General features: G+C 38.3%; 1 protein-coding gene across 1 annotated transcript in view; it reads right to left on the minus strand.

The window, feature by feature from the left end:
* The window catches only part of Nsf (N-ethylmaleimide sensitive factor, vesicle fusing ATPase), a 133480-nt gene that overhangs the window by 45411 nt on the left and 74487 nt on the right, over positions 1 to 13582 (minus strand). The window contains exons 13-14 of the mRNA XM_048367274.1: positions 4397 to 4492; positions 1608 to 1764 (exon numbers count right to left, since the gene is read on the minus strand). Of these exons, the coding sequence (XP_048223231.1) occupies positions 1608 to 1764; positions 4397 to 4492 (253 nt within the window). The remainder of the gene's footprint in view (positions 1 to 1607; positions 1765 to 4396; positions 4493 to 13582) is intronic.

A 13582-nucleotide genomic window follows, 5' to 3' on the forward strand; every position in this document is an offset into this window, starting at 1 on the left:
ATTTACAACCTCACTTTTCATCTCAGTCCACACACAACCTTTCCATAAGTGACTTTATCTATTGGCTTCATGGGCATTCTAAACATTGACAAACCATGAATCAACTGCCAGCCAGGCTGCTCTCCTGAGTGATGGACCCACATAAGTATTGACTATCCAGTGTTTTGAATTTAATTATCCTATAATTATAGAAACTCAGACTCTATTCAAAGGTCAATTCATGAACTTTCTTGAAATCTGCTTTTCCATTTGTCTTCTCTGGCAAATAGTTCCATTTACCAGAAACCTGGGATCATGTTTGACACCTTTGTCTATATTTACTTCAACCAATACTTCTAAACTTCATCTTCCCCATGGACAAGACAGGGTGAAGAAGAGCACTGACTCCCACGGGACTGAAAGGATCTTTACATGACATCATATGACTGGCAATAGGAAGGTTCAAAGAATGTTAGCTTAACGATAACTACCAATAATTTTTGTTAAATTTTTTATTCTATGTCCTAAATATTGCTAAGGTTAATTTTTATCCATTTCCATTGCCACCCTACTAGTTCAAACCACAATTAGCTCACTAGGACAATGCAATTCTTCTAACCATTAGTCTTTTACCTTTATTGCCCTTTGAATCCATTCTCCTTCATAAAGTAGTCATGATGATTGAAAATACAAACCCTACAAATGGCTTCCCCTTGCCCCTAAGATACAGTCTAAATCTTCTTCTTTTTTTCCCCTGGTGCTGGAGTTGGAACCCAGAGTCCCAGGCATGCTAGACAAATCTCTACCACTGAGCCCCATTCCCAGCTCAGTGTACTCTAAATCTTTAGGCTTACAAGGCTTTGAAAACTGGTTCATGTATAGCCAATCAGTTTCCGGATACCAGGGACTTTCACATGCTGGTCCCTTACATCTTCCCAAATTACTTTGTCCAGCCAGCTTCTTCCAATCATTGGAGCCTTCGTTTAACATACTTCTCTCAGGAGTCTTCACCCCCGGATTTTCAAGGGGGTTAGGTACCCCTGTCATCTGACCTCACAGAACTTCCTGGATGGCATACTAATCATACCTGCAAGTTAATTACTTATGAAGGGGATGTCCTTCTTCTGTAAACTTAATGAAATCCTAACTGATCTTCAAGATCAAAATTAAACATCATCTTTTGTTTTCCCTTACTACTCCTAGCCAAAATGACTTTTATTCAAACATACCCTTACATATATACAATATAGTTAAGAATTTCTTTACAAGTTTCTTTTCATTACTAGACTGAATACTTCAATGTCTTTATATTCCCAGTAATGACTAAACTGACCAAGTATTCAGTAAATACTGACTTGAATCAAACTATGTAGTATCATTCTGCCTACTAAGTACAAAAAAAATTAGATGCATTCCTACAAGAAAACCAGTTGCTATCATTCATTAGTAATATTCCACTTCAAGAAAATTTTAATTTGTTGACAATATTGGTACATAAACTGAGCTATGATCTTCAGATCATGCATAAGATTTAGAACTAAAACTCATTCACTTTTCTGTTATGTGCCAAATAGGTTTTTAAAACTAGTACTTAGAAAACTTTTAAAACTACATCATCATTTTCTCACCTTCAAGAAGGACGCTCACCAATGGTGTACGGTCACTGTTTTTAGTCTGCTGAACCAATAGCTCCCCATCATCCAGAACTCGGGTAACTGGGTCACCCCATTTGATGATTCCATTCATAATGTAACTTGCATAATCCTCTTGGTTTGTGCCAAATGCCTATTTAGGAAAAGAATAGTTTAAGGCATTTTAAGTATTAGTATTAAAAGTAAACTATTTAACCCCTCCTTTCCACTGTCATTCGTGTTTTGTGTACTTGATTCCTTACCAAGTCTTCTCACAAGACTTTCTGGATTTAGTGATTCCTGGGCAAGAAACAAAATCAAAATCATCAAACCCCTCAATAGATTCGGATGAAAATTGGTAATAAAAATCAGATATGATTCCAAGAATAGGCATTGGAGAACTAAGATGGAGCTATAAGGAATTGCACGAAAATATAACATACATATTTATGCTATATCATGGTCACTATCATCTTTTTTCTTTTCTTATTTTTGTGAGGTACTAGGGTTTGAACTTAGGGTGTTGTACTAACTAGGAGAGTGCTCTACCACTTAAGCCATACCAGAGCCCTTTTTATTTTCATTATTTCTCAAGTAGGGTCTTGTGTTTATTCCTGAGTCTGACTTGGACTGCAATCTTTCTATTTTTGATTCCTGCATAGCCAGGATAACAGGTATGTGCCACTGTACTCGGTTTTTATTGGTTAAGATGGAGTTTCATAAATATTTTGAACTGATCCTTCTGATCTCACGTTCCAGTAGCTAAGATTATAGACATGAGCTATCTGATCTATTATCTACCATACTGAGCTGAAAATGTCTGGACAACTGGACATGTTTTATTAGGAATGTGATTTTTCTCTTTGTTTCTATGTTCTGCACTAGTACATTGAAACCTTTAGAAAAAATATTGGAAGGTATAAAAGATCAGTAATTATGTCTATATAACAGAAATACTGAACATTACCCATATTAAAGTGAAAATCCTAGCCAGGTGCCAGAGGCTCATGCCTATAGTCCTAGCTACTCAGGAGGCTGAGATCTGAGGATCACAGTTTGAAGCCAGCCTGTGCAGGAAAGTCCGTGAGACCGTCATCTCCAATAAACTATTCAGAAAAAGCTGGAAGTGGCCCTGTGGCTCAAGTGGTAGAGTTCTCATCTTGAGCAAAAAGAAGCTTAGGGACAGTGCCAAGACCCTGAGTTCAAACTCCAAGGTTCGCACACACAAAAAACACAAATACAAAATGTTAACAATTGTGGGTAGCATCCACATGAACTCTATGGTAGGGTATATAATGTTAGATAGTACTGTGGTACGTACACATGTAACTAGAAGACTTAAACTGAGACCAAAAAAAAGCTATAATGAAAGGCTGAAGGGTTAGAAAAAGGAAATCAAACAATAATCCATATTTTTATTTGTGCTTACTACATATTGAGGAGGAAATCACATCCCACTTCACAGTCAACTTCTAATCTTAAAGATTATAACTTCCAAAAGTAGTCAACAATTTTAGTACTTAGAGTTGAATCAGATTTTCATAGTTAGAAGGAAAATGAATTAGTAGGAAAAATAGCCCATTGTACATGTAAACGCCATATAGCTTGAGAATTTCAGCTTTTAAAAGATCATTATATGCCTCAAAAAGTCCATTTTTGAATACCTGATGTGGAAGTATGGATTAATTTCAGCTGTTCTCTAGAACCTGCATTTTACAGAAAGTCATCTCTGAAATAGTATTCAGTTCTCATGTCTTTATTACTTTGCTACAAGATAATTTTCCAGAGCCTGGTAATAGGGCTCTTACTCCTGTAATCCTTGCTGTTAACAAGGCTGAGATCTGAGAAACACAGTTTGAAGGCAGCTGAAGCAGAAAAATTCCCGAGACCCTTATCTACAATTAATCGTCAAAAAGCTGGAAGTAGAGGTGTGGCTCAAAGGGCATAGCTCTAGCCTTGAGTAAAAAAGCCAAGCAAAAGCATAAGGCCCTGAGTTCAAGCTCCAGTACTGGCACACACACACATAAAAATGGGCTAATCATCTGATACTATATTCTAAAGCTCTGTGACTGATTTAGTACTAAGAAAAGTGAATGTTTCTTTGGCTGTACTAGAGTTTGAACTCAGGGCCTTGCATTAATGGGGTCATGAGCTTTGAGATGCTCTACCCCCTAATAGCATTACTCATGTGAACCAAACTAGTTCTTTGAGATAGGATCCTATTTTTTTGGGGGGGAGGGGGGTAAAACTGATCTCAAACCATGATCCTCCTATCTCTACCTCCCAAATAGCTGGGGTTTCAGGAATGAGCCACTGTGCTTGGCAAAAACTGACACTTTTTAAAAGGGTATCTAAGATGGTAAAAGCTTAGAAACTATAGTATTCAAAGGAACTGAACATAATGGGCAAAAATACCTGGATGCCTTAGAGGAGGGAAGAAAAAGTAAGAATAGAGGACAAGAGAGCTAATTTTTAAAAATAATAAATAGCATAAGAAGGATAGATTGAATTTAGGTTTCTATAGTTTAAACCAATGAGAAAACTACCAGTAATAAGCAAGTCTCAACACTGAATGGACTGCCTTATATATAAGGTGAGCTCCTTATTATAAGAAATATTTAGGTAGGTACCAGTTAATCACCCGCAGTCAAGAGTTACTAACAGAGGTTTTTAGATTGGGACAGTGTTAATATTAATATTAGGTGAAATGGAATTTATTTTTCTCCTGAATGATAATAATTGTCATTATTATTTTGGTTTATATGTTGCTCAGTATGCATACTCACTGGTTTGATATCATTCTCCAAAGAAGCAAGGAAGTCTCCTCTTGTCACCTGCAGGCTCTCTGCCTTCTCCATGTCTACTTCCACTTTAGTACTAGCCTAGAAGGAAATGAAAACAAAACAGAAGGACTTTCAAGACTCAGAAATATTTTCAGCCTAACCATGAAATATTTGAAGATTAAAATAAATACTAAAAAACTCAAAACATTTGTAAATCATATGCATTAAAAAGGATTTAATGTCCATAATATATAAAGAACTCCTGAGTCAATGAGAAAAACCAAGGAATTAGATGCTTCTCTAAAAAAGACATACAATGTTCAAAATCACACAAAAAGATGCTTAATATCACTAGTCATTAGGGAAATGCAAATCAAAACTACAATGAGCACAGTATGGTAGTGCAAGTTTATAATCCCAGCACATGGAAGGCTGAGGCAAGAGGATCCTAAATTCAAGGCCAGCCTAGGCTACACAGGAGTACTTGGTTTCAAAAAACAAAATTACAATGAGATTTTGCCTCATAGCCATTAAGGTGGTTAATAGCCCCTCAAACCCTAGAAAACAAGCATTGACAAGAGATAGAGAAACTGAGCTGGGTGCCAGTGGTTCATGGCAGGAGTCTGAGATCTGAGGATCACAGTTCAAAGCCAGCCTGGGCAGGAAAATATGTGAGACTCTTATTTACACTAAACTACCAAAAAAAGCAGAAGTGGAGCTAAGGCTCAAGTGGTAGAATTCTAGCCTTGAGAAAAAGGAGTTCAGGGGCTCAGGGACAGTGCCCAGACCCAGCACAGAAAAAAAGAAAGGAAGGAAAGAGAGAGGGAGGGAGGAAGGGAGGGAGGGAGGAAGGGAGGGAGGGAGGGAGGGAGGGAGGGAGGGAGGGAGGGAAGGAAGGAAGGAAGGAAGGAAGGAAGGAAGGAAGGAACGAAGGAAGGAAGGAAGGAAGGAAGGAAGGAAGGAAGGAAGGAAGGAAGGAAGGAAGGAAGGAAGGAAGGAAGGAAGGAAGGAAACGGGTTGTCTATATTCTATTGATGGGGATGTAAAATAGTCTGGCCTCCATAGCCAAAGATCTGAAAACTGGGTCTGTAAGAGATATTTTAATGTTCACAAAGAACGTTATTCCAATAGCTCCTACATGGAATCATTCATACAAGAAGATACAGCCAGGTATTGGTGGCTCATGCCTGTAATCCTAACTACTCAGGAGGCTCAGATGTTAAGAATGAGGTTCAAAGCCAACCCAGTTAGGGAAGTCTGAGAGATTCTTATCTCCAATTAACCACAGACAGTGGCCCTGTGGCTCAAAGTGGTAGAGTAGTAGCCTTAAGTGAAAGAACTCAGGGACTGCACCCAGGTCCTGAGTTCAAGCCCCATGAACGCCCCCCCCCCCCAAAAAAAAGGGAGAAGATACATACAGGTGATAAAAATGGCTCACAACCCTAGCTGGACATGAAAATAACCTCTAGAGCCCAGAGAGACAGAGACAGACAGAGAGAGGGAAAGAGAGAGAGAGAGAGAGAGAGAGATTCCAGCCTCAACTCCTCAGGATTCTGAGCTAGCAGATATGGTGGAGGGTCCAGGCATTTATTGTTTTGGAGAGAATCATACATGATCTGACTCAGACTTAAGAATCATTAGGAGACCAAGGACCTGAAACTTCCACATAGATTCTACTTTACAATCTCCATGCCAGTTCCAAATATTCTGCTTACTGCACCTGGAGCTAACACTTAAAAGACATCTGGAGAAGCATCAAGGCCTTTATCAGCACTTGGAGCTGCCTGGACCTGATGAGTGATTAAGATACCAACACATTCGTTAAAGTGTCTGGGCTCATTACCAATAGCACAAAGCAAGAATCTCATTTTTAAACTGGCATAATAGCTTTTTTGGTTGTTGTTGTTGTTTAAAGGCATCTTCCAAAAAAACGACCTCAGTATAAAATAAAAGTATATTAGGCAAATATCAACCTTCCATCAATGTTATGAAATATGAGTCATGTTCCTTTAGGAACAGACTGCTGAGACAAAAAAAAAAAAAAAGACAGACATTAAAATAAAAAAGCCAGCCTTGAGGGATAAAAACTATGTCAGGAAAGTGGATCAAGATGGCAAAGGGAACCCATATTATTCCTTTCCTTTTCTGCTCCAAATCCCAAGAAATGACAGCAGTGAGAGAGAAAGATAAAAATGTATAGAACATATATCAGTTTTAACTGACCTAATGGCCTCAGAAACAGTGAGAAATGAAACCAAGAAACAGCAATAAAAGAAGACACATTTTGATTTTTCATAATTTTGGTTTTTCACTGCAGTCTGAGGGTTCAATAAGTGCTGATCAGGACAAATGGAAAGAAATCCCTATCAAGTCTAGCACACTGGGGAAAACTCTCTGTGCATTAAAGATGAAGAGAGGAGCGGGTGCTGGTGGCTCATGCCTCTAATCTTCTCTACTCAAGAGACTGAAAACTGAGGATTCCAATTCAAAGTCAGCCTGGGCAGGAAAGTTCATGAGACTTTTATCTCCAAAAAACTACCCTCCAAGAGCTGGAAGTGGAGTTCTGGCTCAAGTGGTAGAATGCTAGCCTTGAGCAAAAGAAACTCAGGGACAGTGCCCAGGACTTGAGTGCAAGCTCCAGGACTGGCACAAAAACAAACAAACAAACAAATAAATATGTTTCAAAAGATGAAGAGAAGGTCCCAGAAACTTTCTTAGAAACAAAGATCGGTATGATCATTCTTACTAGCAGTACTGAACATTTGAAGACTATGAACTCATGTATTAAGATTACATTTTGGGGCTGGGAATATGGCCTAGTGGCAAGAGTGCTTGACTCGTATACATGAAGCCCTGGGTTCGATTCCCCAGCACCACATATATAGAAAATGGCCAGAAGTGGCATTGTGGTTCAAGTGGCAGAGTGCTAGCCTTGAGCAAAGAGAAGCCAGGGACAGTGCTCAGGCCCTGAGTCCAAGGCCAAGGACTGGCAAAAAAAAAAAAAAAAAAAGATTACATTTTGATGCTCATTCTAAAAAATGACATTTTTATTACATACAGAGGATGTAGGTGAACATTTTCCCAACAGTATTTCCTTCCTTCCTTCCTCCCTCCCTCCCTCCCTCCCTCATTTTTGTTAGTCATGGGACTTGAACTCAGGCCCTGGGCTCTGTTCCTGAACCTCTCTGTGCTCAAGGCTAGTGCTCTATCACTTGAGCCACAGCACTACTTTAGGCTTTTTCTGTTTATGTGGTACCGAGGAATCCAACCCAGGGCTTCATGCATGCAAGGCAAGCACTCTACCACTAGGCCACATTCCTAGTCCCCTTTATAAAAGTTTTACCTAATTAAAAAAAAAAAGGTTTGATACATCTAAAAAGTGACTACAAAGTCCATATTTTTAGGTCAAAGTAGAGACATGATTTTGGACAGAATCTTTTTAAAATAGAAGCCAGGTACCAGTGGCTCATGCCTGTAATACTAGCTACTCTGGAGGTTCAAGTCTGAGGACTGAGGTTCCTAGCCAACCTTGACAGGAAAGTCCATGACACTTTAACCTCCAATTAACTGCTAAAAAGCTGCATATGGAGGTATGGCTCAAGTGGTAGAGTACTAGCTTGATCCAAGAAGCTCATAGACAATACTATACATTCAAGTCCCAAAACACACACACACACACACACACACACACACACACACACACACACACACACACAGCTACCAGCCTCATTTTCAATGTCCACTCCCTCTATATCCCTCAGGTATTTTGGAAGGATGCTGAGGATTCAACCTAGGGTTTCACAAACGCTAGCTGTAGGTTCAAGCACACTATATCCCCAGTTCTCAGGACGTTCTTTTTCTTGAGGTAGGGTTTAGCTATTTTGTACAAGCTGGCCTCAAATTGATTCTCCTGTCTCTACTTCGTGAGTGGTGGAATTATAAGCATGTACCACTATGCCCAGCTAGCCCTAAGCTTTTACTATATTTTATACTTTGTTTATAGTAAAACTGGTTTCAAATAATAGAAACATAAATAGCAACATGAGAAAAAATATTGTCTACTTTTCAACATTTATTAAAAGTTTTGATAGATTTTATGACTGCAATTAATGTGAAGTTTGTCTTTTTACCATTTATTTTTAATTAATTTTATTTATCTTTTTTTTTCTGTTTATGTGGTACTGAGGAATAAAACCCAGGGCCTCCTGCATGACAGGAAAGCACTCTACCACTAAGCTACATTCTAAGCCCCCTTTTTTACTAATTATTAAGGCAAGAAACAGGAAGACAAACACTACATATTTTCACATGTGGGTCCTGAAAAAAGAGAACAGAATAGTTGACAAGAGTCCATTCCTATAATCAGCACTTGGGAGGCTAAGATAGGAGGATTGTGAGTTAGAGGCCAGTCAAGGGTATATAGTAATACATTGTCTCATTAAAAAACTAAATTAGAGCCAGGTGCTGGTGGCTCATGCCTATAATCCTAGCTACACTGAAGGCTGAAATCTGAGGATTATGGTTAAAAGCCAGCCAAAGCAGGTAAGTCCATGAGACTTTCAACTCCTATAAACTACTAAAAATAAGAAGGAGGAAGAGAAGGAGAGGAGGAGGAAAACAACAACAACAATGAAAGCCAGTAGAGATACGGCTTGAGTGGTAAGAGAGATAACTTTGAGCAAAAGAAGCTTATCAAGGAGAGCACCCAGAACCACACACACACACACACACACACACACACACACACACACACACCCTAAATTAATTATTTAAAAGAACAATGGTTATCAGATGCTTGGTTATGAGAGGATGATTAATAAGGCACAGAGGTATAGTTAGACAGAAGGAATAACTTCTAATGTTCTACAACACAGTAGGGTAGGTGTGGCTGACAACAGTTAGTTATACATTTCAAAACAGCTAGTAGAAAGGATCTTAAATGTTCCCAAAATGAAGAAGTTTGAAGAAATGAATTATGCCAATTATCCTAATGACCAAATTAGGGTAATTGGCATAATTCATAGGGTAATCCAAATTACCCTAATGATCAAATTAGGGTAATTCACATAATCCAGAGTATACATGGATTTAACAATCACATTGTAGCCTATCTATCTATCTAATTACTGTCAATTAAAAAATTAAGATGGCTAGAGGAAACATTTACTACAGAACAAGCTATTTTCAAGTACTCCAGAAATTTCAGAAGTTACCTGTCAATAACTAACACTTAAGTGGTAAACTATTCGTACTCACTCATTAAAATAAATATTCTAAGGGTTTTCTTAGCCAATTTACTAGTGTATCAAAATTAGTAGTTTTATTTTTAATAGGTCAACAATCCTGTTTTTTTTTTTCTCATTCAGAAACCTTTTTGCATTTGTTGCCAAGTACTATGGTATGTTCTGCATTTTATTTAGGTTGGCTAGCTAATCAATGCAGAGAAGGCAGCATCTTTCAGCTTTTACCTGCAGAAACTCATAAACTTGTATTTCAACACTAGCAAATATTGAGTGGTCACCCTTAAATTTCATAACCTTTTAAATTTGACCTTTCAAAGTTCTTATCATTCCTCTTAAATTAAGGGTAGAATGACCTTAATCAATCAAAAAGTCTGCCAATAATAAGGAATAATTTTATTAAAGTTCTGCAAACATAACTTAAGAATTCTGGTTCAGCAATAAACTGGGGTGTGTGTGTATGTGTGTGTGGTGTGTGCGTATTCTCAATTTATTTCTTTCAACAGATTACAGAAGAAATTTAAGGTTATGATTCTTCTCTACATGAAGTAGAAATTCTTTTCAAGATAAAAACAACCAAATGTCATATTAATTTTGTCCACCTGACAAAATCTTTAAGCCTAGAACTTTTCCAAAGGAAGCAAACTAAAACTTATAACCACAATGTATTTTATTCTATGAAGAAAGGATATAACATCTCCAGTCCTAGTTCTAGCTGACTTTTAGTCATAAATTTCAACTTAAACATTTATTCATCAATCACTATGAGTAACATTGACTAGAGCCACGGGAAATATAGGACTGGGTGTTTTCTGTTCAGCTGAGGAGAAGTCTTATGGGAAAATAGTGTGCAGAGACCTTTTGACAACTGGGATTTTTTTTAAAATGTAGATAAAAGAAATAAATGTAATAGTATTTCTTTTTGGGGGGCGAGATTAGTCTCTTATCCTTTTCTTCTTTCAGGTGCCCTGCATGGCTATTCTATAGATACTATAGAAAATTAGAGGCTGTTTTGTGTGGTATAACAGGTATTGATCACAAATCAGTATGTATCCCTTGAAGCTTATGGGGAGTTCAATCACATGAAAACAGTAAGGGAAATAATGACAATTATTTTTACTACTTCTTACCTCCAACTCTGAAAGATAATGTATTGTACATGATAAATGACTAAATCAAAGACAAATCTAGTGGACTATGCATTTGAAAAGCAGATTAACTAGTAAATAGTTACTACTGATTATATCTAAACTTACCCTTATTATTTGAGATAAAGAAATAGTACAGAATAATTTTCATAATATTAATTTTTCTTGAAGTCACCTCTCCCCTCTATCTCTCTTTGTGCTGGTCCTGATGCTTAAACTCAAGGCCTAGGCACTGATCTTTAAGCTTTTGTGGTCAAGGCTAGTGCTCCACCGCTGAAGCTACAGCTAACTCTTCTGGCTTTTTTGGTGGTCAACTGGAGATAAAGAGTTTCACAGACTTTCCTGCCTAACCGGGCTTTGAATTGCAATCCTCAGATCTCAGCCTTCTGAGTAGCTAGGATTACAGGCATGAGCCACCAGCACCCAACTCATCATTACTTTTTATTAAGACATTTCTATGGCAAAGAGGAAGAATGAAAAACATCAGCCCTGCATGGATAAATGGCTCCACTCTGTCATGAAGATACTCTTCCTCTATCACCCAAACACATGGGCCAAAATAAAGTCATTTCTATCTATGTAGGGAAATTATGACTTATAGATACTGGCTAATTAAGAATACATACATAGATTTGCTCATTGAAAAATGTTACTCAACACCTACAATATGCTTAGTATTTATGTCTATTTGAGGTACTGTGGAAAATTCAAAGATAAATGAGATATAAATCTAAAGACTAGAATAAGGCTCAGTAAACCTCTTCTATGAAGGGTAGACAGTAAATATTTCAGGCTTTGTAGGTCAAGTAGTTTCAGTTGCAGATTCTCAGCTCTGCCGTTATAGCATAAATGCAGCCCTCAAAATACCCAAATTAATAGGCATGGTTGCATTTAAAAAATACTTTATTCATAAACATTGGTGGTTGACTAGATATGGGTCATAGTTTGCTGATTCTAGACCCAATGACAGGATATACTCAAACAATTACAACAAACTTAGCCTAACTCTTCAGGCTTCTGTTATTTCCTGCCTGATCTGTTATAAAAGTTCTCTCTAGTCTTGTGTTACCAACTCCACTCCCCTAAATACTCCACTCGACCTAGCTGCCAGAGGAATCTTATGTCTTAACACTATGTCACTGCTGTTCTTAAAACTCTTCAATGGCTTAGCACTCCTCCTGGAAGAAAGACCTAATTCTTAGGAGTATAAAAGGCTTTTTGTGCTCTATCCTTGCTTTACTCTCCTAACTCATCCCAAACAATGTCTCTCTCCAGCATCCAGCATCCCTCCCCTAACCTCTATACTAAAGCAAAACTAACTTACTCTAACATATCATGCTATTTATGCCCTTCTTCCCTCTGGCCCAACAAGAGCCACTCATATGCACTCAGAAAGCTCCTCAGGAGGAATGACCAACTGAAGCTGACTACTCCTGATTCCTTTTCACTCGACTACTCCTGATTCCTTTTCACTCCCTTACCTAGCATACGCTTTATAGTCCTACATGTAGAGGGTTAAATTTAGAGCTACTCAAGAGAAGGCAATTCACTTATTTGCAGTTGTAGCCTTAACTCCTTACATAGTACACGGCATACGTAGAAACCAAACCAACCTATTCTGAATCACAGTCAACTGGAGGAATCACAAATGGTACTCTTCTTCTTTGAAGAATAGGAAGAAAGAAAGAATGAGAAAGGTTTAAGGAAAGTGTATCATGAGTCAGGTAAAAAGAAAAAGGGTAAAGAGCAGAGCAGTTGAAAAAGTAAATTAATGTCTGATAACTGGTGAGTACTTCAGTTTGGCTGAAGTATATGGAGAAGAGCAGGAAAACATCGGGAAAGGTCAGATGGTCAGATCTAGATGACTGTAAAGTCCAGGCTAAGAAGTCTGTACTTTGCTGTGCAGACAATGGGCTGGCATGAATGCAGAATGAATTTACATGGAAATATTTGTCAAACAGAAAGTGGATGGTGACAGTGAGCTGAAAGACACTGCTCCAAGACTGAACCCACAAGACTGGTGAAGACTTCATGTCAGATGCAGAGCAACAGGAATCAGGGATAATTGTGACCTGTTAAGCCTGGGAAATTGGGATAAACAGGGAAACAAGTTGAAAGTAAAGTAGAAAAAAAAGGAGACAGTGAATTTGGTTTTAGAGTATTCAATTTGAGACCTAAGAAAATATCCCAGTAGGAGTATTTAGAGTGAATCTTTCCTTCCTTCTCTCCCTCCTTTTTTCCTCTCTTCCTCTCTCCCTCCCCTTGCCTTTATTTTTAAAGTAGTACTACTAGTATTTAAATTCTGAGCTTCACTCTTGCTAGGTAGGCACTCTACAATCTGAGCCATGTCTCCAGCTCTTTTTGCTGTAGTTATTTTTTTGCTTTGTTTTGTTTTTTGCCAGTCCTGGGGCTTGAACTCAGGGCCTGAGCACTATCCCTGGCTTCTTTTTGCTCAAGGCTAGCACTCTACCATTTGAGCCATGGTGCCATTCTGGCTTTTTCTGTTTATGTGGTGCTGAGGAATCGAACCCAGGGCTTCGTGTATAAGAGGTGAGCACTTTACCACTAGGACGTATTCCCAGCCCTGTAGTTATTTTTGAGATAGGGTCTATCTAGTTTTTTGCCTGGGCCAACCTGGACTACATACAGTGCTCCTGCCATAGCTGGTATGCCACCATGTCCAATTTTTTTTTTTTTTCTGCTGGAAGTATTGCTAGCTTTTTTTGCCCTGGCTATATGGAACCATTATCTGCCCAATCTCAGCCTACAGTGGAGCTGGGGTGACAGGTACACACCAATGT

Source organism: Perognathus longimembris, chromosome 17, assembly GCF_023159225.1.
Source record: "Perognathus longimembris pacificus isolate PPM17 chromosome 17, ASM2315922v1, whole genome shotgun sequence".
NCBI lineage: Eukaryota > Metazoa > Chordata > Mammalia > Rodentia > Heteromyidae > Perognathus > Perognathus longimembris.